The sequence below is a fragment of the Ranitomeya imitator genome, chromosome 10 (assembly GCF_032444005.1).
Source record: "Ranitomeya imitator isolate aRanImi1 chromosome 10, aRanImi1.pri, whole genome shotgun sequence".
NCBI classification, from domain to species: domain Eukaryota; kingdom Metazoa; phylum Chordata; class Amphibia; order Anura; family Dendrobatidae; genus Ranitomeya; species Ranitomeya imitator.
The window spans coordinates 34651194-34676132 of NC_091291.1; the positions used below are offsets into that span (position 1 = coordinate 34651194).

A 24939-nucleotide genomic window follows, 5' to 3' on the forward strand; every position below is an offset into this window, starting at 1 on the left:
GAAGGTGTGTCCAAACTTTTGGTCTGTACTGTATCTGGTACCCATGATAGACGAACTGTGCCTACCAAGTCCCATCAGGGTAAAGAGTAGTGATGGGCGAGCACTAAAATGCTCGGGTGCTTTTTGCTTGGGTCGAGCAAATTGGAATACTCGGGTACTCAGCCAGAACAACAAACCCAATGTAAGTCTATGGGAGACCTGAATATTTTTACTGCGATCCCCCCTGGGGGTCCTTTTAAAGTCTAAAAACGTCTGAAAATGGTGGAAACACTGCTCGAATGACACAGGGACCTCATGGGGATCACCCCTGGACGTATTCCTGACTCCTAGTTCACAGCTTTAATAATAAAGGGTTTTGCTGGAAAAATGTCAAGGTACATCCTTTGCAGGTCAATGACTTGCCTGTAAGGCCAAATATTTAACCCCAGACCGAAAATTTCCTCTCCCACTTAGGCTTAGACACTGCATTTTTGAAGCATTTTTCAACTTTAACATTGCTTTCAACCACTACAAATGCATTCACTGGGAAATGTCATTGTAACATTTAACACCCCTAGCTGGCCATGTGGTGTGTGACACATAAGCAGACCCATCTTGTTTCATTTATGAAGGAGGGACTCAAAGTCACAGAGCCTATTTTTCCTGGTGCATCAGGCGGCATTCTTCTGAAAGAGCAATTATGAAACAGTGGGTCTCCTAAGCTGTTGTAGCCTATGCTGTGAGTGGATGGGTTGCCAAGAATTATGACGCACCACAATACCCCTTTGATAACATGTCCAGGGGGGACTCCTGAAAAAATGTTGCATTGAATGCAAGGCCTGCCCTGCTAATAATTCATATGCCCCCCCTTACGCCTTGGAACCCACATCGTGGATGGGCCCATGAAAATCCACTTCACAATATGCATTTTGTACTCCCGTACTCCTTGGTTTTACACATTGCCAGCAAGGCCATCCCTGCTGCATAGTCAGTCATATGCACCCCATTAGGCCTTGGAACCCGCATACTGGATGTGTCCATGAAAATCCACTTCACAATATGCATTTTGGGCTCCATACTCCTTTGTTTTACACATTGGCACCAGGGCCAGCCCTGCTGCATAGTCATATGCACCCCATTAGGCCTTGGAACCCACATACTGGATCGGCCCATGAAAATCCACTTCACAATATGCATCTTGTACTCCCGTACTCCTTTGTTTTACACATTGGCGTCAAGGCCTGCCCTGCTGCATAGTAGGTCATATGCACCCCATTAGGCCTTGGAACCCGCATACTGGATGTGTCCATGAAAATCCAGTTCACAATATGCATTTTGTGCTCCATACTCCTTTGTTATACACATTGGCAGGAAGGCGAGCCCTGCTGCATAGTCAGTCATATGCACCCCATTAGGCCTTGGAACCCACATAGTGGATGTGCCCATGAAAATCCACTTCACAATATGCATTTTGTGCTCCATACTCCTTTGTTTTACACATTGGCAGGAAGGCGAACCCTGCTGCATAGTCATATGCACCCCATTAGGCCTTGGAACCCACATAGTGGATGTGCCAATGAAAATCCACTTCACAATATGCATTTTGTACTCCCGTACTCTTTGGTTTTACACATTGCCAGCAAGGCCAGCTCTTCTGCATAGTCAGTCTTATGCACCCCATTAGGCCATGGAACCCACATACCGGATGGACCCATGAAAATCCACTCATATTTTGTAATGGTATGATGGTTCCCTCTTTGCACAATTATTTACAGGAGAATTTGGCAATTTTATTTGCCATGTTGTTAACATTAAGGTTCAGATACAGCTTTAAAAAGGCTAATACTTGCAATCCAACGCAATTTTATTGCTAACAACAAAATTGGAATGCCATGCCCAATTCCCCAATGTCGTGTCCTTTTTGGACTTATTAAAATAGTGCCATCACAGCCCCCTAACCCAAAATTCAGTGGCCTATAAGAGTACAGAGCATGTTCACCCTGGTGATGTAGCGGCAGTTAAAGGACACATTGCAGGAGACAGAATGAAGAAGTAGCCCAATATAATGTCATGCCCAATTCCCCAATGTGTTGTCCTTTTTTTAAAAAAAATAAGAGTGCCATCACAGCACCCTTGGCCAAAATGTACCGCACAGACCATGTTCACCCTGGTGATATAGTGGTTCTGGATGAGGAGTACGAGGATAAGAACAAACAGACCATACTTGGAAGCGTATACCTGTGTGGTAGTGAAGAGGTGCATGAGAATACACCTCCCCAAAAGAGAGAATGTATTTGAGGTTATGTTTCGCTGTTTTCACTTGGTGGTGTACAGAAGTCTTTTCCAATCCAGACCTTATACATTTTGATAAGTCAGCCTGTCAGCATTTTTAGTTGACAGGCAGATGCGCTTATCTGTTATAATTCCACCAGCGGCACTAAAAACCCTGACAGAACGCTAGCAGCAGGGCAGGCAAGGACCTCAAAGGCGTAGAGAGCCAGTTAATGCCACGTGTCAAGCTTGGATACCCAATAATTAAAAGGCACAGAAGAATCACGGAGAACGTTTGTACGATCTGCAAGGTACTCCCTCATCATCTTCCCAAACATTGCACTTCTTGTGACAGCACCCCTTGCCTCTGTGCCACCACGATGGGAGGGTCTGAGAAAACTGTCCCAGAACTTGGCCATTGTTCCCCTTCCGGAGCTGGATTGTACTTCTGTCTCTCTCGCTTGGAGTCTTTGGTTGTACAACAAACTCTGACGTCTGCTGCCAGCGTTCTCACATGGGAATTTTCTAAGTAATTCCGCTACAAGGGCCCTGTGGTACTGCAACATTTTAGTACACCTCTCTGCCTCAGGCAGAAGAGATTGAAAGTTCTCCTTGTAGCGTGGGTCAAGAAGTGTCACCAACCAGTAATGAGTGTCACCCAAAATTTTGATAATCCGAGGGTCACGTAAAATGCAGTGCAACATAGTCAGCCATGCATGCCAGACTGCTAACAGGCAAGACTTCCGTGTCCTCACCAACAGGACGACTGACCATGCTGTCCTCCTCCCTGTCCTCAGGCCATTCCCGCTAAACAGAAGCTTATACAGATGTGTTTGTAGTACCGTCTATAGCGCATGAAAGTAGCTCCTGTTCTTACTCCTCCTCCTCATTGCCTACCAATCCACGTTGAGAAGACATGAAGCAGGGCTGAGTGTAATCACCCTGTATGTTTCCTTGCTCCATGTCCTCGTGCTCCTCCTGCAATGCATCCTCTTTGATTGTGAGCAGTTTTTCAGAATGCTGAGAAGCGGGATGGTGATGGTAATTATGGCGTCATTGCCGCTCACCATCTTGGTGCAGTTCTCAAGGTTTTGGAGAACGTTACATATCTCTGACATCCATGTCCACTCCTGAGGTCTTATGTGTGGAGTTTGACCTGAAATTCGATGGCCTTGTTGATGTTGGTAGTCAACAACGGCCCTCTTCTGCTCACAAATCCTTTCAAACATATGCAGCGTAGAGTTCCAGCGCGTGGGGACATCACACAACAGTCAGTGAGCTGAAAGCTGAAAACGTTGCTGAAGCACGGCAAGGGCGGCTGAAGCTGTAGCTGACTTTCTAAAATGGGCAGACGGCGTACTTTCACTAGCAGATCCGGGTAGCTTTTCAGAAAACATTGAACCACGAGGTTAAGCACATGGGCCAAGCAAAGTACGTGTGTGAGCTCACCTTGCCTCAGAGCCGCCACCAGGTTACGGCCATTGTCACACACGACCATGCCTGGCTGTAGGTTCAGCGGTGTCATCCAAAAATCTGACTGCTCTTTCAGCGCTGTCCATAACTCTTCTGCATTGTGCGGTTTGTCACCTATGCAGATTAGCTTCAGCACAGCCTGTTGCCGCTTGGCTGAGGCAGTGCTTCCAGCTTCTGACTGATGTGTTGATTTCGGAGATGGAGGATGAAGAGGAGGTGGTGCAGGAGCTGTAGACTGTGGGGTCAATCCTGATTGACGTAGGGCCAGCAATCCTCGGCGTGGGGAGGATGTGTTCCATCCCAAGGTCTGACTGGGTCCCGGCTTCCACTGTTAACCCAGTGTGCTGTCATTGAGATGTACCATCCCTGCTCACAAGCACTTGTCCACGTGTCTGTGGTTAGATGGACTTTCCCAGTAACAGCATTGTTGAGGGCACGGGTAATGTTGTGGGACACATGCTGGTGTAATGCCGGTATGGCACACCTGGAGAAATAGTGGCGACTGGGGACCGAGTACCTTGGGATGGCCGCCACCATCAAGTTGCAGAAAGCTTCAGTCTCAACAAGCCTAAAAGGCAGCACTTCTAGTGCAAGCAGAAGAGAAATATTAGAATTGAGGACTGTGGCCTGTGGGGCGTTGTCTGGGTATTTCCGCTTTCGTTCCAAAGACTGGGTTATAGACAACTGAATGCTGTGCTGGGACAAGGACGGGCTTGCTGATGATGCTGCTTGACTGTGGGCCACAACATGTGCAGGGTTAGAGGCATCTTCACATGCACGGTGTACTGGGGATTGGCTTCTACGCAAAACAGTGGAAGAAGCAGTGGTGTGACCAGCAGGCAGTGGCCCTGGAGCCTGGGGTTCAGCCCACAGGTTTTACTTGCATGTGCCTGATCATGCGGATGGTGGTCAGGATGGTTGTTTTGCTACCCCTGCTGATGCGGGCATGACAGGTGCTGCAAATGGCCTGTTTGGGGTTATTGGCAGAGTCTTTAAAAAATAGCCAGACTCAGGAAGATCTCACAGGTGGAATGGCAACTTCACTCATGCTGGTGTTATGGGAAACGGATGCACGCCTTGCCTGTGGCCACCACACTGCTTCTTCCTGCCTGTTGGGATATGCCTCCTTCCCCATTTGTGCTGCTGTCCTGGCTATGCATGTCCTCCTGCCAGGTTGGGTCAGTCACTATGTCATCCACCACCTCATCTTCCACATCCGCACCCTGCTCCTCCTCCTGACTTTCTGTCAATTGTGTCTCATCATTGTCCACCTCTTGTGACAATTTCCCATCATCGCCTTCCTGTGACTGTGGCTGGTCAAAGCTTTGGGCAGCTCTACATGTGAACTCATCTTTCCCCACTTCAAGTTGACAGGCAGAGATTTCTGAATCTTGAAATGGAAAACTGAACAGCTCTTCTGTGTCCAAGTGTGGGATCAGTTGTCTCAGGGCACTCGGCATGGGGAGAGGAAGGAGGATCAGGGTGAGGAATATCCTGGCCACACTCACGGCTACTCAGACTTGACCGTGTGGAAGACATAGTGGTGGTGGCTAAGTGACTGGAGGGGGCAAACACTATCATTTTTTAGTTTCTTACTATTTATGTAGTTAAAGAATATTTTGGGATTATTTTTACTCTCTGGCAATGAGTCTCTCTGTCTCAATCTTTGCTGCCTTGATTTGCTTTTTACAGAATGTATTTAAATTTCTGTTTTTATTTAATGCCTCATCACTACCCACTTCCTTGAATTCTCTAAATGCTTTTTGCCGCTTATTTCACCCCTTACAGCTCTATTTAGCCATATTGGTTTCCTCCTTTTTCTAGTGTTTATTCCCATACGGTATATACTGTGCACAGGTCCTATCCAGGATGCTAATAACCGTCTCCCATTTTGTGTATTTTTATGTCTCAGGATATCGTCCCAGTTAATTGCACCAAGATCATCTCTAATCCGTTGGAAATTTGCCTTCCTGAAGTTTAGTGTCCTTGTAACCCTCCATTACACATCTTATGAAAAGGTGCTATATACATAAATAACCAAAAACTAAAATATCTGGCTACAGCTAAAGCATCATGGAAGGCTTATTATTGTACATTTTTATAGCACCATTTATTCCATGGTGTTTTACAAGTGAAAAGGGGACAAATATTGACAAATACAACTAAACATGAGCAAAAAAAAAACAAAGGCACAGTTACATAAGGAGGGAGGACCCTGTCCGCAAGGGCTCACAGTCTTCAGGGGATGGGTGAGGATACACTAGGAGGGTAGAGCTGGTTGTGCGGCGGTTCAGTAGGTTGAGGATTACTGCAGGCTTGTTGGAAGATGTGAGGCTTCAGGTTCTTTTTGAAGGTTTCTATGGTAGGCGAGAGTCTGATGTGTTGTGGTAGAGAGTTCCAGAATATGGGGGAAGCACGGGAGAAGTCTTGGATGCGGTTGTGGGGAGAAGAGATGAGGGGAGTAGAGAAAGTCTTAGTTACTCACTGGTTAACGGTGTTTCTCGGAGTCCATGACAGCACTACGGAGAGAGGGGATCCGCCCTTCAGGAACAGGAAACCTACAGATACACAAGGGCGGCACCTCTCCCACGCATCAGTTGGTTTACAGAGCACAAGAGGACCACAAAGGTTAATAGCATACACAATAAACCATGATACAATAATAAACTATTCACTACCCATGAATTATATAAATAAAGGAAGAGGTGTACACCCAGAACTTAAGAAGACGGGAGGGTATGTACAGGTGCTGTCATGGACTCCGAGAAACACCGTTAACCGGTGAGTAACTAAGACTTTATCGGTCGTCCATGACAGCACTACGGAGAGAATTACAGAGAGTAACTAGGGAGGGACTACAGCTTGCAGCACCCTTACACCAAAAGAGAGGTCAGAAGAGGCACCCAGGTTCAATCTATAGTGGTTATAGAAAGTGTTTGGAGAAGACCAAGTAGCAGCCTTACAAATTTGGTCGATCGACACCTCCAATCTTTCCGCCCACGAAGCCGCCATAGCTCTAGTGGAATGCGCTTTTAGACCTTCAGGCGCCGGCTTGCCCTTTGAGATGTATGCCAGCAAAATAGCCTCCCTGATCCATCTAGCTAAAGTAGATTTTGATGCTCTATGACCTTTCATACTACCCTGATAGATAACGCCCTATTCGTGTCCTACCTTCCAGGGATCGGTTACTGCTAGATATTCCAGGATACATCTTTTTACATCTAAAGTGTGTAGCTTCCTTTCCTTATCGTTCGTAGGATTAGGGAGGAAAGATGGAAGAACTGTTTCCTGTGTTCTGTGGAATCTGGACACTACTTTAGGAAGATATGCTGGATCAGGGGACAGTATTACTCTATCATCTCTAAGCTGCATGTAAGGGGGAACCCTGGATAATGCTTGGATGTCACCTATCCTATGCGCCGATGTTAGGGCCACCAGGAAGGCTACTTTAAGGGATAGATTTTTAATAGAGGCTGAAGAAATTGGCTCAAATGGGGCCTCTGTCATGGCTGAGAGAACTAGGTTCAGGTCCCATGGCATGACCCTATTCTTTACCATTGGCCTAGACCGCTTTATCGCCCTGATGAATCTGCTGACCCAGTAATTCTCAGCAATGTTGCAGCCAAAGAGGGCCCCTAAGGCGGATACCTGCACTTTAAGAGTATTTGGGGATAACCCCATATCTAACCCCTTCCGCAAGAATTCCAAAATCTGGTCTATCGGTATTGACTGACCAGCTATTACCCCGAGTTCTGAAGAAATGTCTTCCAGATCCTGACAAATTTTTATGGTGATTATTTTTCTGCTCTTCAGCAGTGTTAATGAGGCCCGGAGATGCCGTCAGATGAAGGCCAACCGCCCGAGGATGGTAGACTGGGCCCTGGGATAGGAGATCCGGGTTGTCTGGCAAGACCCATGGGTCGGATATTGACATAGCCCTTAGGCATGGAAACCACGTCCTTCTGGGCCAGAAGGGGGCAATTACTATCACTGTGGCCTTGTCCTTCCTGATATTCCTCACCACCAGAGGAAGTAGAGACAGGGGAGGAAAGGCGTAAGCTAGCCTGAAGTTCCAGTCTATGAGGAGGTCGTCTACTGACAGAGGATTTTCTCTTGGGTTCAGAGAGCAGAATTGTGTCACTTTTCTGTTTCCTTTTGTGGCAAACAGGTCTACCTCCGGTTGACCCCACCCTTGCACGATGAGGTCGAAGATGGAGCCGTTCAGGGACCACTCTCCTTGCCTTAGCATGTTGCGGCTTAAGAAATCCACCATAGTGTTTTCTGCTCCTCTTATGTGAAGAGCCGTCAATGAGAGATGTTGCTCTGCTAGCTGGAACAGACGATCTGCTACGCACAATAGGGATTTGGAACGGGTCCAGCCTTGATGGTTTATATATGCCACGGGGACCCGATTGTCCGAGAATACCCGCACATGGTGGCCCTGTAGATAGACAAGGAGTGTTTTAACTGCCTATTCCACTGCCGTTAACTCCTTCAGGTTGGAGGACATTTCCATCTGACACTGATCCCAAAGCCCCTGGACCAATATATCCCCCATGTGAGCCCCCCACCCAGAAGGGCTAGCGTCTGAGGTGACTATATGAGTTACATTATATCCCCAGGGGACCCCCGTGGACAGGTTCTCTCGGTCTAGCCACCACTCGAGGGATACAATAGTGTCTTGGGATAGCGTCAGCAGGCTCTCTAGACATCCCAACCTTTTTTGTTGTAACAGCACCTCGTCCTGAAGTATCCTCGTATGATACTGGGCCCATCGAACCGCTGGAATACAGGACGAGAGAGAGCCTAACAGAGACGTGGCTCTTCTAAGGGACATGGTAGGGTTTTTTGAGGCATTCAGCACCTGAAGGTGCAGGCGATCAATTTTCTCAAGAGGCAAACGGCATTCCTGAACCTGGGAATCCAGGGTCAGGCCTAAAAATCGCTGCACCGTCATGTGCTGTAACCGTGATTTTTTAACGTTTAGCATCCACCCCAGACGCTCCAGGGCTGACATTACTTTATGTAACTGTTCCAGACAGTGAGCCGCCATTTTACCTACGATAAGGAGATCATCCAGGTAGGGGATTATTAGAATGTCAGACTCGTGTAGGTGTGCCATAACTTCAGCCATTACCTTGGTAAACACCTGAGGGGCGACCGATATACCAAAGGGGAGGGCCCTATACTGGAAGTGTCTGACTACCCCATCCAACCGCACCGCCACCCTCAGGAATCAATGTCCTGCATAAATGGGGATATGGTAATAGGCGTCCTTTAAATCCAATACTACCATAAAGCAGTTTTTAAACAGTAGCTTTATTGCGGTGTTAATAGTCTCCATTTTAAATGACTGTACGGTCAGGAAATTGTTAAGCGCCCTAAGGTTAATAATTGTTCTGAAGGAGCCGTCAGGTTTACATTTCAGGAATAGAGGAGAGTAGAATCCTCTACCCTGTTCTCCTTCCGGAACCTCCGAAAGGACATTCTTATCGAGCAGGTCGTGAACTTCTGTTTCTAGGGCCGCCTGTTCCGCTGGAGAGGACCTGAGTGGGGTAACTCTGAAAAAATTCTGAGGGATAGAGGAGAACTCTAGCCGCAGACCCGTAGCTATTATTCCCAAAATCCAATCGCTACTGGAGATTTTGGACCAGGCCGGGTAGAAGGCAGATAGTCTACCTCCCACCGGGGCGACTAGTCATTGGGGTGGTTTTTTGACCTCACGGGAAGGCTCCTAACGTCCCCCACCTCCAAACATAAATCCACTACCTTTCTTCTTTTTATCGTCCCATCTGTTCTGGTCTTTAGCTGGTCTCCTTCGAAAGAACCTTTTCCCTGCGAAGGGACGCCTGTAAGAAGTGGTCAGTAGACTGGGAAATTTTTTCTCGTCTCCAGCTTTCTCCAGCAGTTAGTCTAGGACTGGACCAAAGAGGTATTCCCCTTCGCACGGGATAGAGCACAGACGGGATCTGGATTGAAGGTCACCCGGCCAACATTTCAGCCATAGGGCCCTGCGTGCCGCATTTGATAATCCTGCCGCTCTAGCCGCCATTCTTGCAGAATCTGCAGATGCATCCGCGAGAAAGGCAGCGGCATTCTGAATAGTTGGCAGGAATTTTAACATGGATTCTCTGGAGACTCCCTCTTCCAATTTGGACCCTAGTTGATCCAGCCAGACCATCACTGATCTGGCTGCACATGTCGCAGCTACTGCACGCCTTAGGGCACCTGCCGACATCTCCCATGTCACTTTAAGAAATGAGTCAGCCTTCTTATCGAGTGGATCCTTTAGGGAAGCCATGTCGTCAAAGGGAATAGATGATTTTTTAGATGCCTTAGCAACCGCTGCGTCCAATTTTGGTGCTTTATCCCACGTGTTCACCAGGGGGTCCTCAAAGGGATATCTACGTTTAAAGGCCAGTGGAAAGTAGCCTTTTTTCTCCGGCTTTTTCCATTCCCTTTTGATAAGGTTCTGAACCTTGTCATTAAGCGGAAATGACCTACGCTTTTTTGGGTCTAGACCGCCAAACATTAGGTCCTGCGCTGAAAGTTCTTGCCTTTCGTCAGCCACCCCCATGGTGGATCTAACTGATTTAATCAGCTTGTCCATCTGGTCCAGCGGGAAACAAACGATTAGAATCCTCTTCTGAAGAGGACGCCGAGGAGACAGAGGTGTCTGAATCATTCTCCCTTCTAGGGCCAGCGGACGAATCCGAATCTGAGGCGCTAGGCTCCCTTCTTCTTTTGGAAGGCTCCCCCCGGGACAGGGATTTAAGGGAATCTTTCACCTCCTTCCTGATAATCTCCCTAAGGTTTGACGTAAAATCAGGAGACTCTTCCGCCACCTATGGGAGCGGAGAAAAAAGCTATGTAATTCACCCGGTGCTACCGCTATACAGTGTTCCCATCAATCTATTCCCTACCGTCTGCCGCACACACGACTGACAAAGTCTTTTAGGGTAGGCGTCTGGCAAAAGGCAAGCGCATAGTGCGCACTCCTTGTTTTTTACTTTACCAGCGCATTTTTTCCCCTAAGGAAATAAACATAGGAAAAGACTGCATCAGGGTACGTTCACGAAGATCTCTTACCCAGGCAGTAGCGGTAGGTACCGGATTACTGGAGGGTCGGTCCAGATCCTTCTGCTTAGATCTGCGACTGGGCTGCGCACTGCGTCCGCGGTTCTTCGGCTGGGGGTTCGCATGGGACCTCTCCGAGGCTCTGTCCTGCTCCAGCAGACCGACGGCAGCTTCCGGCTCATCCACAGCTGCAGATGGGCACACAAGCAGCCCAGCAGCGTTCTGTTCGGCTATAGATAGACCTTCCCCTGGATCCTCCGGAACATGTGCAGCTGCGTGGCCAAATCAACCCCCCTAAGTGCAGGACACTCCTCCACCCCCAATCGCCCCCCCCCATGCAGGACAGTGGCGCTGTTAGCAAAAAGCCAGCCGGTGTTTGATTTCCGGTCCCGCCGCGTCACTTCCGGTTTCGGGCAGTGTGCTCAGGGACGCGCCCGGAAGCCGTGGACGGCTCCGCCGGGCCCCCCAGCCGCCCGCCGCAACACTACCGCCGCCTGCGGCCGCAGCACAACGGCGATCGCGGCAGAAGCCAGCGCCCGCCCCCCCGAACCGAAAGGAGCGCACAGGGCGCTCACGGAAGCCTGCACCGCACCGACAGGGGACCAGAGGCGGGGAAGACCGAGGCCCAGGAGGGTGAACCCTGGGGGGGAGGGGGGGACATACTCACTTCGCTGCCACTGGGGATGGACCTCCTCCGGACGTCCCAGCCTGCACCGCTCACTGTCGTGGAGTCCTACCCGGACCCACCGTGGCGCTTCCAGGGACCCGCACTGCCCGAGGTAGGAGACCCCCTTGCTACCTGGGTCGGACAGCCGGCCTGGGTGTTGATAGGTGAACGAGGAGGCAAGGGCTTGGATATATGGCTTGAAAGAGGACAGAGTCGAGGATCACCTTGAGGCTCCGGGCGATGGGACTGGGGAAAGTGAGCAGCCATTGATAGGTTTGGTGGAGGGGTAGAGTGAGATGAGTTCCGTTTGGTCCATGTTCAGTTTTAGAAAGCGAGCAGAAAAGAAGCCCGAGATAGCAGACAGTGTGGGATTTTGGTAAGTAAGGAGGTCAGGTCCGGATAGGTAGATCTGTGTGTCATCGGCGTAGAGATAGATGATACTGCATACCGTGGGATTCTATGAGGTGTAGATGGAGAAGAGTAGGGGTCCAAGAACAGAGCCTTGAGGCTTAAATAAAGATATAGAAGCATCTAAATTTTTCCCTCAAACAAACCATAGATAAAAAAGACAGATGTATCTTTCAAGAAAACCATATCCTTAAGGGTAGAAACTTGCACCACAGAAGCTATTATTTTTGGCTCTTTTCCAACAGACTAGCTCCTCCTTATCAAATTATTTCTTTTTTCACCTAGGGAAGTAGAATTTCCTATTACATTTATTCATTTTTGGTTTTCCATCCTCCTAAAGCACTCCACCAGACATACCACAGTGGGTGACATGAGACCACCAGTCACCAGGAGGTGAGAGGGATGCATCCATCTGATCAGAAGATGGAAACAAGGGCCATCCAAGACTACAAACTGCTCTTAGAAGAGACTTTTGCTGAACAAGTAAATTCAGTCTGTAACACCTGGTGGATTAGAGGTCTTGTACATCATCCAAAGAGAGCAATTACTGCCGAAGGAGGTTATGGTCAGAAGAATTAAAAGAACTAGGAAGACCAGCAACCTGATGGCTTGATACTATCAAGAGAACATGATTAAACCCTAGAGGAGCTAGGTAGGCTTGCAAAAGATTTTTCTTCATACAGATCGATCATCCATCAAGTCGCCATGACTCAGAATTAAATCAAGCGTGGCTTAGAAAACAAAAAAAGAAAAAACAGGAACTCCTAAAAGAACAAGTTTCTCCAAATTTGTCCACTGACAGGAACTGAGGAGAGTTCCGGGAACAGTCTCCCCTTTAAAAAGATACTGAGGGAAGTTGGGTTCCTGTTTATTGCCCAGATTCACGAACGTTAAGGAACCAAGTCATTTCTGTGGTAGAGATCCTCAGGGCCATTTCTAGGATCGAAATAAAAGGCAAGCCAGAACTACCATGCCGGCCAGAGATGGGCCATAACTAGCGATGAGCGAGTACTCGTTGCTCGGGTGGTTTCCGAGTATTTGATAGTGTTCAGAGATTTAGTTTTAGTCCCCTCAGCTGCCTGATTTGCGACTGTTAGACAGCTTGATTACATGGGTGGATTCCCTAGCAACCAGGCAACCCCCACATGTAATCATGCTGGCTAGTAGCTGTATATCATACAGTTGCGTCAACAAAAACGAAATCTCCGAACACTAACAAATACTCGGGAGATCACCCGAGCAACGAGTATACTCGCTCATTACTAGCCGTAACTTAGACCTAAGCTGCACTGTCAGCCAACTGAGTATAGCGCACGAGGAGAGGTTATGGAAGGAAAAGAACTGGAGTAACCAGAAAGTGACCAGGAGTCACGAGCTATACCACAAAACATCCAGTCCATGACAGAGTATGACCCATTACTGGCAAAATAAATGAAAGCACATATCCCCAAAACAGACCAACATTAAAATGATTTTATTTTTGAGAGGCCGTAAAAAAGGAAATAAAATAAATGCAACTTTACACAAATTCAGGGATGATTGTGTTACATAAACATGTAAAACATACCCACCTACAAGACAAAAAAAAAAAAATTTGCAATGGTGAAGTCCGAAACTGATGGTAAATAGCATTACTGTTTAGTAACTGCACATGTAATCACGGTTGTGGGGGGGATCCAAGTTGTATTCACAAGCGAGAAACAGTGGATGTGGCTTCTTGAATGTACACTACGAAATCTGGCTACAGAAGAAAAAGTTCATTTGAGGATGGAGAGTTCGTCAGGTTAGACAAGGTCACTCCATAGGAGGCTCCATCATAAAGCCATTCTCTGTGGATAAATAGCCATCTCCAGACTGCATGGACTCTTGGTCTAAGTATATATCTTGGCTGGTCTCCTCAGCTTGCTCCTGAATCATACCGTTATCTGGAATTCTCTCCTCCCTTTTCTCACTGCGGTCACCACGGTCTCTATCCCGTTTGTGATCTCGGTCCCTGTCCCTATCTCTGTCCCGCCTGCGATCCCTGTCCCGATCCCTTTCCTTATCTCTATCGCGGTCTCTATGGCTGCGTCTCCTGTCTCGATCCCGGTCTCTATCTTTATCCCTGTCCTTTTCTCTATCCCTCTCTCGGTCACGATCCCTACTTTTCTCTTCTGCTGGCTCTGGCTTGTACTCAATTCCATCCAAGCCTGCATCAACACCCTGTAAGTCTTCAATAGTAACTTCAGCAGCTTCTTGACTTTCCCCTTCAACACGCTCCTCTTTCTTTTCCCGGTCACGATCTCTATCCCGTTTCCGGTCCCTACTACGACTCCTACGTTTGCGATCTCTGTCCTTATCCTTATCTTTGTCCTTATCTTTATCCTTATCCTTGTCCTTATCCTTGTCTTTATCCTTGTCTTTATCCCTACTTCTTTCCCTGCTACGTTTCCTTTCATCCTTTTCACGACTGCGGGACCTTCTCCGACGTTCCCTGGAACGGCTTCTACGCCTCTCACGATCCTTATCGCGCTCCCGACTCCTTTCTCGTCGGTCCCTTTCCCTTTCTCGGTCACGATCCCTGTTAAAAGAAGAGGAGCCTTAAAATCAATAGGTTCACATTGAGAAAAAAATGTATATATTTGGAAATTACTAGTGATGAGCAAATAGCATTGTGCTCGGGTCTCCTCGAGCATGCTCTCCGAGTATTTTGTAGTGCTCGGACATTTAGTTTTGCTCGCCTCAGCTGCATGGTTTACGGCTGCTAGCCAGGCTGAATACATGTGAGGAATGCCTGTTTGTTAGGGAAGTCTCACATGTATTCAGGCTGTCCAGCAGCTGTAAATCATGATGAAAAAAAAAAAAATGTCCGAGCACTGCAAAATACTCGGAGATCACCCGAGCACAATGCTATTCACTAACCACTGGAAATTACAAAAAAGGACAAAAGTGAATTATTTACAATACTAAGAGTGTGCGGAACAGGAAAGGGATTTGAATATTTATATAATCCTGGCCTACATTAAAAGGGGGGTTCCACTACTTTATGACCCCCTTTTCATATGCTAACAATCATTTTTTGTTATACTTTTCTCCTTCGCCTCATTGGGGGACACAGGACCATGGTTATGCTGCTGTCACTAGGAGGCTGACACTAAGCTGAGACAAAAAAGGGTTAGCTCCTCCCCTGCAGTATACACCCTCATGCTGGCATGCAGAGACCCAGTTTAAGCTTAGTGTCCGTAGGAGGCACACTGATTTTTTTCTCTCTTTTTTCATCTATTCCGGACGAAGGGGGCGACGGATTCTTCTAAGGTCCGATCTCCCCCGAACCAACAACAGGCGAGCACGGGAGTTTCACCTCACCGTATCCTCTCCTGCGACGTGGGAGCCACTGCCTGAGCTGTCCTTTTTTTGGGCGACGGTTTCTCCCCTAATGGGCCCCGATCTCCCCTTATACAGACGAGCACTGGTGTTCCTACCTCCAGTATCCTCCTCTGCAGCCAGGCCTTTTTATTGCCGGACATCTGCCCTGTCCACCAGGTTCTACCCTCGGCTGTACAGTGGCTTTATCCCAGTGGCGTCCGTGCAGACCACACTGCATCACCAATGTGACTTGTGACTCAGGTGGTGGACGGTTCCTCTCCACCCCCCATGTGGGGTAGGTGGATAGAAGGCTTCCCAACCCCTGCACCGTTCCTATATATGGCACCATGGTTCCCTCTCACCTCCATCTTCAGGGTAAGTGCCCGGTGGGGGGACTGGGGGGGGTGTCGCCGGCGGTCAGGAGGGCTCCTCATCCCTGGGCTCCATCTGCAGGCTTTTTGGGCGGTCCCTGTCCCTTTCCGGCGCTCGCGACCGCGCGCCGGGCCGAGGCCGCAAATTTAGTCCCCGGCTTCGGCCTAGCCGCTGGTCGCCGCCGCTAAGCTCCGCCCACTCCAGCCAGTGTCTGTGGCGCCGCCCCCCGCTCCTGGCGCTTCTCACAGCCGCCGAGATTTCTCTTCCTGATCTCGGCGGCCATCTTGGTCCCTCTCCTCAGCGCCGCAGCTCCTGCCTGTCGCATCTCTGGCGCGTCAGTGGCCCACGTGCAGCCGGCTTCCTCCTCTCAGAGTGAACACCCCAGCAGTTCGTCTCTCCTGGATAGCGGGACACAGGACCGGGGTAAGGAGACATCGTTAGCTCCCCTCTGCAGCGCCCTCTCAGTCACTGGTCACCTCTATATAGACCCTGTAATTTTGTCTGCATTAGCATCATGTCGCAGTCAAGGTCTAAAAAATCTTCTAAGGTGCATACAACCTTCTTTTCTGCGTGTACCACCTGCCAGGCCCCTCTTCCCAGGCCTCAAAGCTCTCCCCTCTGCTCTGCCTGCGATGCCCCGTGTGCCCAGGAGCCCTCCACCGCCGCCGACCCTGGAGTACCTAGCCCCCCCCCGTGGGTCGCCTCGCTTTCTCAGTCCGTGGATTTTTTAGCTAACGCCATCAAGTCCATTCAAAATCCTCCCGGGGAACGGGGCAATCCGCTACAGGTGCTAAGGGATCCCTCCATAGCAGGGGAATCGTCGGCCAGCAGGGGCCGCTCGCCTCTTAAAGAGGCACGGTCGTCCAGAAAACGGACCCGTACTACCTCTCCGGAGCGTTCTCCTCGTCACTCAGACTCTGGCAGCTCCACCTCTCGCTCACCCTCTTTGGGGGCTCGAAGCGTTCAGGACTCTGAACATGAGTCTGAAATTTCTTTGGATCCGGAGGCTCCGGAGTTCAGAGCCACGGTTGACTCCCTCATCGTAGCAGTCAATCACGCACTAAAGGTGGATGACGATTCTAATTCCGCTCCGGAACATGCGGTCTCCTTTTCCAGAACCAAGCGTTCTCACAAAGCTTTTGCCTCTCATCCAGCCTTCCTGGACATAGTCAGGCGTCACAGGGAACACCCAGACAAGCGCTTCACGGGTAAGAAGGTCTTGGTTTCCAAGTATCCCTTCTCAGCTGATCTCGTGAAAGACTGGACGGATCCCCCCACGGTAGATCCGCCGGTCTCGCGCCTGGCTTCTAAAACTCTTCTCTCAGTCCCGGAGGGCGCTTCAATTAAGAGTCCCACCGAACGCCAGATAGACTCTCTAGCTCGCTCGGTGTACGAAGCCTCTGGCTCGTCCCTGTCTCCCTCCTTCGCCGCGGCCTGGGTGTCCAAGGCTATGGTTTCCTGGGCGGATGCCCTAGCGAAATCCATTAATGAGCAGGACCTCCCCTCGGAGATGGCGGACCTGGCTAAGCAGCTAGCCATGGCCAGCGATTATGTTATGTTCGCATCTCTCGACGCGGCAAATTGCGCTGCTTCGGCGGCTTCCAACGCCATCACTATTAGAAGGGCCCTTTGGCTCAGAGATTGGCGCGCAGACTCTTCCTCTAAAAAATCCCTGATTTCTCTCCCTTTTCAAAGCGGGCGTCTTTTCGGCGAAAAGCTTGACCAGCTTATTTCCGACGCCACAGGGGGAAAGAGCAAGTTTCTTCCCCAACAGAGGCCCAAGGCGGCTTTCCAGCGCCAGCCTTACTTTCGTTTTCGGCCTTTTCGTACCAACTCTGCCTGGTCCAATCCCTCTGGCCTTCCCAGATCGGACCGCTCCGCCCGCGCAGACAGAGACGTTCGTCCATCCTTCAGACCTAATCCCTCCTGGCGCGGGAAACCGAGGCAGCCCCGAACCAGAGGTTCCAGACCTCCCAGATTCCCTTCTCAATGACTCGGGAACAGCGCCAGTCGATCCCAGAAGAGTAGGCGGTCGTCTACTCCTTTTTCAACAAGCCTGGCTCTCCGTCGTTCACGACGAATGGGTCAGAGATCTGGTATCGTCTGGCTACAAGATAGAGTTCTCCTCTCCCCCTCCCACTCGGTTCTTCCCCTCTCGTCTTCCCAGTTCGGGAGCTCAGTCTCGCGCCCTTCTTTGCGCCATCCACTCCCTCCGCCAGAGCGGGGTCATCGTGCCGGTCCCGGAACACGAGAGGTTCAGAGGCTTCTACTCAAACCTCTTCGTCGTGCCAAAGAAGGACGGGACCGTTCGTCCCATTTTGGATCTGAAGCTTCTGAACAGGTGCGTAAGAGTCCGGCACTTCAGGATGGAATCGCTCAGATCAGTCATCTCCTCCATGGAAAGAGGGGAATTTTTGGCCTCGATAGACATCAAGGATGCCTATCTTCACATCCCGATCTTCCCGCCTCATCAGAGGTTCCTTCGCTTTGCCATTCGAGAGGACCATTTTCAGTTCACAGCCTTGCCCTTCGGTCTCGCCACGGCGCCCAGGGTGTTCACCAAGGTCATGGCGGCTGTCATGGCCATTCTTCACTCTCGAGGAGTCGTCGTATTACCTTACTTAGACGATCTCCTCATAAAGGGCCCGTCGTTTCAGGCCTGCGAGTCAAGCGTCCACATTACCCTGGATTCGCTTTCTCGCCTGGGCTGGCTGATCAACTTAGACAAGTCATCTCCCGTTCCTTCCCATCGGATCTCCTTTCTGGGAATGATCCTGGACACTTCAAGGGGGCTGGTTTTGCTTCCTCGGTCCAAGGTCCAAGCGCTCCAGCAGGGAGTCCGTACACTCTGCCATCCTCGCCCGCGAACCATTCGGTTCGCCATGAAGATCTTGGGAAAGATGGTTGCGGCAATCGAAGCTGTTCCCTTCGCTCAACTCCATCTCCGCCCCTTACAACAGGCTCTGCTGGACAACTGGGACAGGAGTCTCTTTTCTCTCGACCTCCCTTGTCCCCTGTCTCCTCGGGTCAGACATTCTCTCATTTGGTGGACCCTGGGACCATCTCTTCTCCAGGGGAAGTCCTTCCTCCCGTTCCGCTGGTTAGTGGTAACCACCGACGCCAGTCTTCTTGGCTGGGGGGCGGTGTTTCTTCACCACTCGGCCCAGGGTCGTTGGACTGCTCGGGAATCCAGCCTCCCCATCAACATTCTGGAGATTCGTGCTATCAGACTTGCTCTGATTCACTTCCACGCTCTGCTTGCGGGTCACCCAATAAGAGTCCAATCGGACAACGTCACGGCGGTGGCTTACATCAACCACCAGGGGGGTACCCGCAGCAGGGCGGCGATGAGGGAAGTCTCTCTCATCCTTCGTTGGGCCGAGACCAACCACTCCATCATCTCGGCGGTGCACATTCCGGGAGTCGAGAACTGGGCAGCGGACTTCCTGAGCCGCCAGGGCCTTGCCTCGGGGGAATGGGAACTTCACCCAGAAGTTTTTCACCAGATCTGTCTTCGCTGGGGGACCCCGGACGTGGATCTGATGGCATCCAGATGGAACGCCAAGGTCCACAACTTCATCGCTCGATCTCGGGATCCCCAGGCCATTGGAGTGGACGCGCTAATTTCGCCGTGGCATCATTTTCAACTCCCATACGTGTTTCCTCCTCTTCCCTTACTGCCGAAGGTCATCCGAAAGATCAGGACGGAGGGAGGACCGGTCATTCTGGTCGCCCCAGACTGGCCTCGTCGCGCTTGGTACGCGGAGCTCGTTCAGCTCGTAGCCGACGTCCCCTTGCGGTTGCCAGACCGCCCAGACCTACTTCGCCAAGGACCGATCTACCATCAGAGCTCAGGGGCCCTACGTTTGACGGCGTGGCTGTTGAAACCTGGATTCTAGCTCGTGCTGGTTTCTCTCAGCAGGTCATTCCTACCATGCTAAGTGCTCGCAAGGCGTCCTCTGCCTCTATCTACCACCGCGTCTGGAAGACCTTCTTTTCTTGGTGCAGGCTCCGAGGGCTCCCTCCGCTCAGCTTCTCCATCCCTTGTATCCTGAATTTCCTTCAGTCCGGTCTGGATTCCGGTTTGGCCCTGAGCTCTCTTAAAGGTCAGATCTCAGCCTTATCCGTGCTGTTCCAGCGTAGGATCGCCACCAACCTTCAGGTCAGACTTTCATTCAGGGAGTCTCCCATGTTGTTCCTCCTTACAGGATGCCTTTGGAGACCTGGGATCTCAATTTGGTCCTGGGGGCTCTCCAGGAACCGCCGTTCGAACCCCTTCAAGACGTTCCGCTCTCTGTTCTCTCTTGGAAGGTTGCCTTCCTGGTAGCGGTGACGTCCATCAGAAGGGTTTCAGAGCTCGCCGCTCTATCCTGTCGGGTACCTTTCCTTGCCTTTCATCAGGACAAGGTAGTCCTACGTCCTTCTCCCGCGTTTCTTCCAAAGGTGGTCTCATCTTTCCACCTTAACGAGGACATCATCCTTCCCTCCTTTTGTCCGCAGCCTAAACATAGGGTCGAGAAGGCTCTCCATACTCTGGACGTGGTACGGGCTCTCAGGAGGTACATTTCCAGAACGGCACACTTCAGAAAATCGGACGCCCTTTTCGTGCTCCCGGAGGGTCACAGAAAGGGTTTGGCGGCGTCTAAATCCACGATAGCTAGATGGATCCGATCTGCTATCCAGGAATCCTATCGGGTCAGGGGCAGTCCTATCCCGGCGGGGATTAGAGCTCACTCCACTCGGTCGATGGGTGCTTCCTGGGCCATCCGGCACCAGGCATCAGCGGAGCAGGTTTGCAAGGCCGCAACGTGGTCCAGCCTGCATACCTTCACAAAGCATTACAATGTGCATATCCAATCCTCTGCGGACGCGGCCCTTGGCAGGCGTATCCTGCAGGCGGCCGTTGCGCATTGGTAGTCAGATGGTACATGAAGTTACGTGGTTGTATTGTTTCCCTCCCAGGGACTGCTTTGGGACGTCCCATGGTCCTGTGTCCCCCAATGAGGCGAAGGAGAAATAGGGATTTTTGTGTGTACTCACCGTAAAATCCTTTTCTCCGAGCCACTCATTGGGGGACACAGCACCCACCCTGGTAGCCTTACGGCTAGTTATCTTTTTTAGTCTTTGACTGTTGTTTGACATGTTATGTTCCAATGTTTTTTGATATATTGTTCTCATTATCCTACTGCTTTTGCACTTAACTGGGTCTCTGCATGCCAGCATGAGGGTGTATACTGCAGGGGAGGAGCTAACCCTTTTTTGTCTCAGCTTAGTGTCAGCCTCCTAGTGACAGCAGCATAACCATGGTCCTGTGTCCCCCAATGAGTGGCTCGGAGAAAAGGATTTTACGGTGAGTACACACAAAAATCCCTATTTTTTAATCTGCACTGTGTTTATGGGCTATGGACTTCAAGAGGCCTAAGTTGAACGGTCAGTCAAAAAAACTGTGTGATCCACATAACCCTTTATCATCACTGAGCCACCGCTTTTTACTCTACTTCCAATCTGGGCACCGAAATCGGACAGAATGAGAAGAGGAGGTCACTAATGGGGGTCAACCCAACCTTTCCATGATGGATACGAGTCTGAGCAGGCAAGCTCAGCTTATTGTTAGGACACATGAAAGGAGGTCATGCAGTAGTGGAAAATCCCTTTAAACTTTGAGGAGGCACTGGACAGTTGACAAATATGGTTAAAAAAAAAAGTTAATCTTAAAAACTTTCTTTTTGTAGGCCCCAATTAGTTTACAGTGGTCGGTTGTACACTTCTGTCATTATACTTATGGATATAATCCTTACCGCTCATCATATCTAGATGTATCATCTCTGCCAGAGTGCCGTATGTTAACATCTGCTCCCCCGCGTCTGGTGCCTCCGAGACCACCACCTAAAACATTCGGCAAGTTTAAAGATCGCAGAACATTTAATAAAAGGCATTCCTTTTACTTGTTACTAGTGAAATTAAAATTGCACCCATCTTAAAATTATGGTGTGTAAAAATGAATATAAAAAAACAATGTCAACGGCTCCACTGCCTTCCGTCGGGCTAGTAGAGAAGCCATTTTCAGATTCTTTGCATTGCTGCTGAGGGCAGTTTCCAAGATTAATAGGGAAATTTGTTAAACGGTAAATTTTGTCACGAGAAGTCTCCAATTTTAGGTGCTCTAGAATTTATAACTACAAAAATGTAAGTATTATACATGTTTGTTTTTTTATGATGCCATCTGTTTACAAACTGCAGCTCCTTCAAGGGACCAGGCAGCGACTGACAACGATGTTCTTACCAAGTCTGCGTGGGCGCCAGCCTTTCACAGTACGTCCTCTCTCAACATCAACCAACACACGCCTTCCATCAATTTTCTTTCCATCTGCATGCTTGTATGCCGCTGTAACACATTGTTTCCAGAAGGGGCAGAACAAAAGAAATTAGCCCGGGTGACCACTACATCTCCCCCTTTTCCCAGTACCTTAAAATTTACACAAGTAAAATAAAACCAGAATACTAAAACGCAGGACATCGAATGGGTTGCTCTTCCGCGCTGTTCGAGGAACGGTTTAGAGCCGGTGGTGCAGCATCTGGTGATCATACTGTCAATGTTCTTCACCGTCTTCAGCAACATACCCATTCTACATACAATACTCTGTACACTTCGACTCTTGATTAAAACCCCAAGCTAACGGGTTGAATTAAGTCGGGAATAAACATGTCTTCTTAAAGAGACCCGCGCCACTACTGGCCATGTCACTGGGATGGCGATGAGCTGCAAGCTATGTTAACCTAATCTCATACAACCCCTTTAAGTGTTTTGCATTTCATAGTAAAACATCCCAATCATAAGCGACTGAAGTTTTGAAAAACTGTGCTTAGGGCTAAAAGTGACCAATGCTTTAAATTTTTAGCTCATAAATCAATATAGGACACATGAATATAAGTAACTTTGTAATGTATTTTATCACAGAAATGTACTTTCTCAGTCAGGATCTTTAATTCTCAAATTTCCCAGGAAAAATCTGTATTTTTTACATTACTGCGATAAGATGACAGTTGGTGCTCTTAAGATTCTATGCAGATAGGAGGAGCCAGAGGCGGCTCCTTTCCTCTACATAAATGACAGTTGAAGCTAGTAAGATTTAATATAAATGGGGAGGAGTTAGACAGAGCTCCTCCCTTCGAAACTCATTTCCTATGTAGAGGGGAAGAGCTCCTCCCTCCATCTGCATAGAATCTTATGAGCACCAACTCATCTATTGCAGCAATTTATCATTTTGTCTTCACCGACACAAATTTTACACAGGAATTGAGAATTTTGAAAATGATCGATCAGTCCCGGCAAGGGAAAAAAAAAAGCAGATTTCTCTATAAGATGAATTACAAAGTTGCTTATTTTGATATGTATTACTAATTAAGGAAATAAAAAATTAAAACATGGTTACTCTAAGCCATAAAACATGTCGCTGTTACACTGCCCAATTTTTTTCTACTCACATTGTTGCAACTATCCAAATAAACGGCCATGTGATGTAGCAGAGGACTGGTATGTTCTTTGTCAGAAAGACATATATGACAGCCAAGGTAGCACTAACCTTAGGGAAGAGTCGGATGGATGGTCATATAACTCCGATGAGGATCGCAACGCAATGCTTGGACTGGCCGTCGGCTCTCATGACCCCGATGGCTTATATTTCTATGCAGCTGTTATGCTCGGGTCAGGAGAGCCGATGGCCGAACATTGCGTTGCGATCCTTGCCCAAGTTTTACAGCCGTCTGACTCTTCCCTTAGGAAAGAGATTCACTAAACGAAAAAAAATTGGATACAGGGAATCGTCTCAACCTTTGAGACATTTTCTTTTTTAACAGACTTCATAATATACCCCACCAGCTGAAAAGGAGAAAGCACATGTTATAAAATAGGTTTCCTATTCTCCAGATAAAAAGAACTTCAATGTATGCCAACTTGTGTGCTTTTATTTGGGTCCCAAAAACAAAACAAAAAAACAAAAAAAAACAACTTTATGTGTAAGGCAGCTACATGTTTACCTTCAATGTTCGCAGGTGTCTACAGAATTAAACACACTGGTAAGTGAAGCGCTACAATAATATATGGCAAGAAGCACTAGACAAGACCACTAAAGTAATTAAAAAAAAAAGTTTACCTGATGAAACTACTTACAAAAACCTTTTCAAATTACCGCCTCAAATTCAACGAATTTCATGACGATATCTTGGGAAATGAGGTTTGAATCTTGGAAGGTCCATTTTATTTTATTTTTTATGCATATGGTCAAAGCTGAGAAAAGCTTACCTGTCTCAGCTGCTCTACTTAGCTCCGGTATAATCATGATTTAAAAGCTGGATCGGCACCCGACAGATAAACGAGGGCTCCAATTAAAAGTCTCTGCTTCGAAAATTGGCAAACAACCTGCCATCTCCTAGTATAAGAGTCCATAGAAATGTCCTTTCTGCGGATTGAACCGCCCGTCGGATGAATTTTTGTTTGGCAGGAATGACCCGTACATACCGGCCAAACTTCCCGGAAAGTTCAGGAGGCTAAACTAAAAAACATGGGTCGACAACACCGAAATCTTCTTTCCTAGTGACAGTTTATGAACCTCTACCAAGATTACCAAGCTTGGTAGATGGAAACCTCAGCGGTAGGATAGTCCTTTACCCTGAGATATTGATCACCATTACCATACCATACAGTTAGAACTTCAGCGCTGGTAAGCTGGTACATATTTTAAATGCAAGCTTAGAAAGATCCCATGTCAACATTTGCAAGGACAGATCTATACCAAAAGTCTACAAAACTTTACGTTAGTGAATTGCATTGTGAGCAATTCCTTAAACAAAAAAAAATGCCTTGTATTGGAGCTGTTCCCTTTAAAAGGGCCAGATGAAATTCGGGTGGCTAGCTAGCAGTAGGGTCAGATGAAATTCAGGTGGCTAGCTAGCAGTAGGCAAATCAAAGGGACTCTCTTTTCAAAGGCAGACATGACATCACCCACTTTCAGATTTCTTTTCCACGCAAAGGAAAAATGTATGCATGCTCTCTTGAAAAGATAATTCCTTTGACGCCCCTACTTCAGTACTATTAGGGAAATTGCCCATATTGCAACTCCCTAACATACAAGTTTATCAAAAGGTGAACCTTCACGTTAAGTGGATGTAGAAACCTGGCCAAAGGACCGTAGTGGAGACAGAACGTTGTTCAGAACAGGTTGGATACAAGAGGGGGAAAAACTGTGAATAAGGGTGGAAGGGAAGGTTGGGGGGAGAGGGCGCATTGGTATTAATTGCATCCATAATCAAGGATGGGATAGAGGCCCAAGGAAGTTACAAACAAGAAT

The 24939-nt window shown here is 48.7% G+C and overlaps 1 protein-coding gene across 1 annotated transcript in view; it reads right to left on the reverse strand.

The window, feature by feature from the left end:
* Positions 1-13333: 13333 nt before the first annotated feature.
* SNRNP70 (small nuclear ribonucleoprotein U1 subunit 70) overlaps positions 13334-24939 on the reverse strand; it is a 28351-nt gene continuing 16745 nt past the window's right edge. The window contains exons 8-10 of the mRNA XM_069741955.1: positions 21876-21977; positions 21391-21478; positions 13334-14435 (exon numbers count right to left, since the gene is read on the reverse strand). Coding sequence (XP_069598056.1) covers positions 13670-14435; positions 21391-21478; positions 21876-21977 — 956 coding nt within the window. The 3' untranslated portion in view covers positions 13334-13669. The remainder of the gene's footprint in view (positions 14436-21390; positions 21479-21875; positions 21978-24939) is intronic.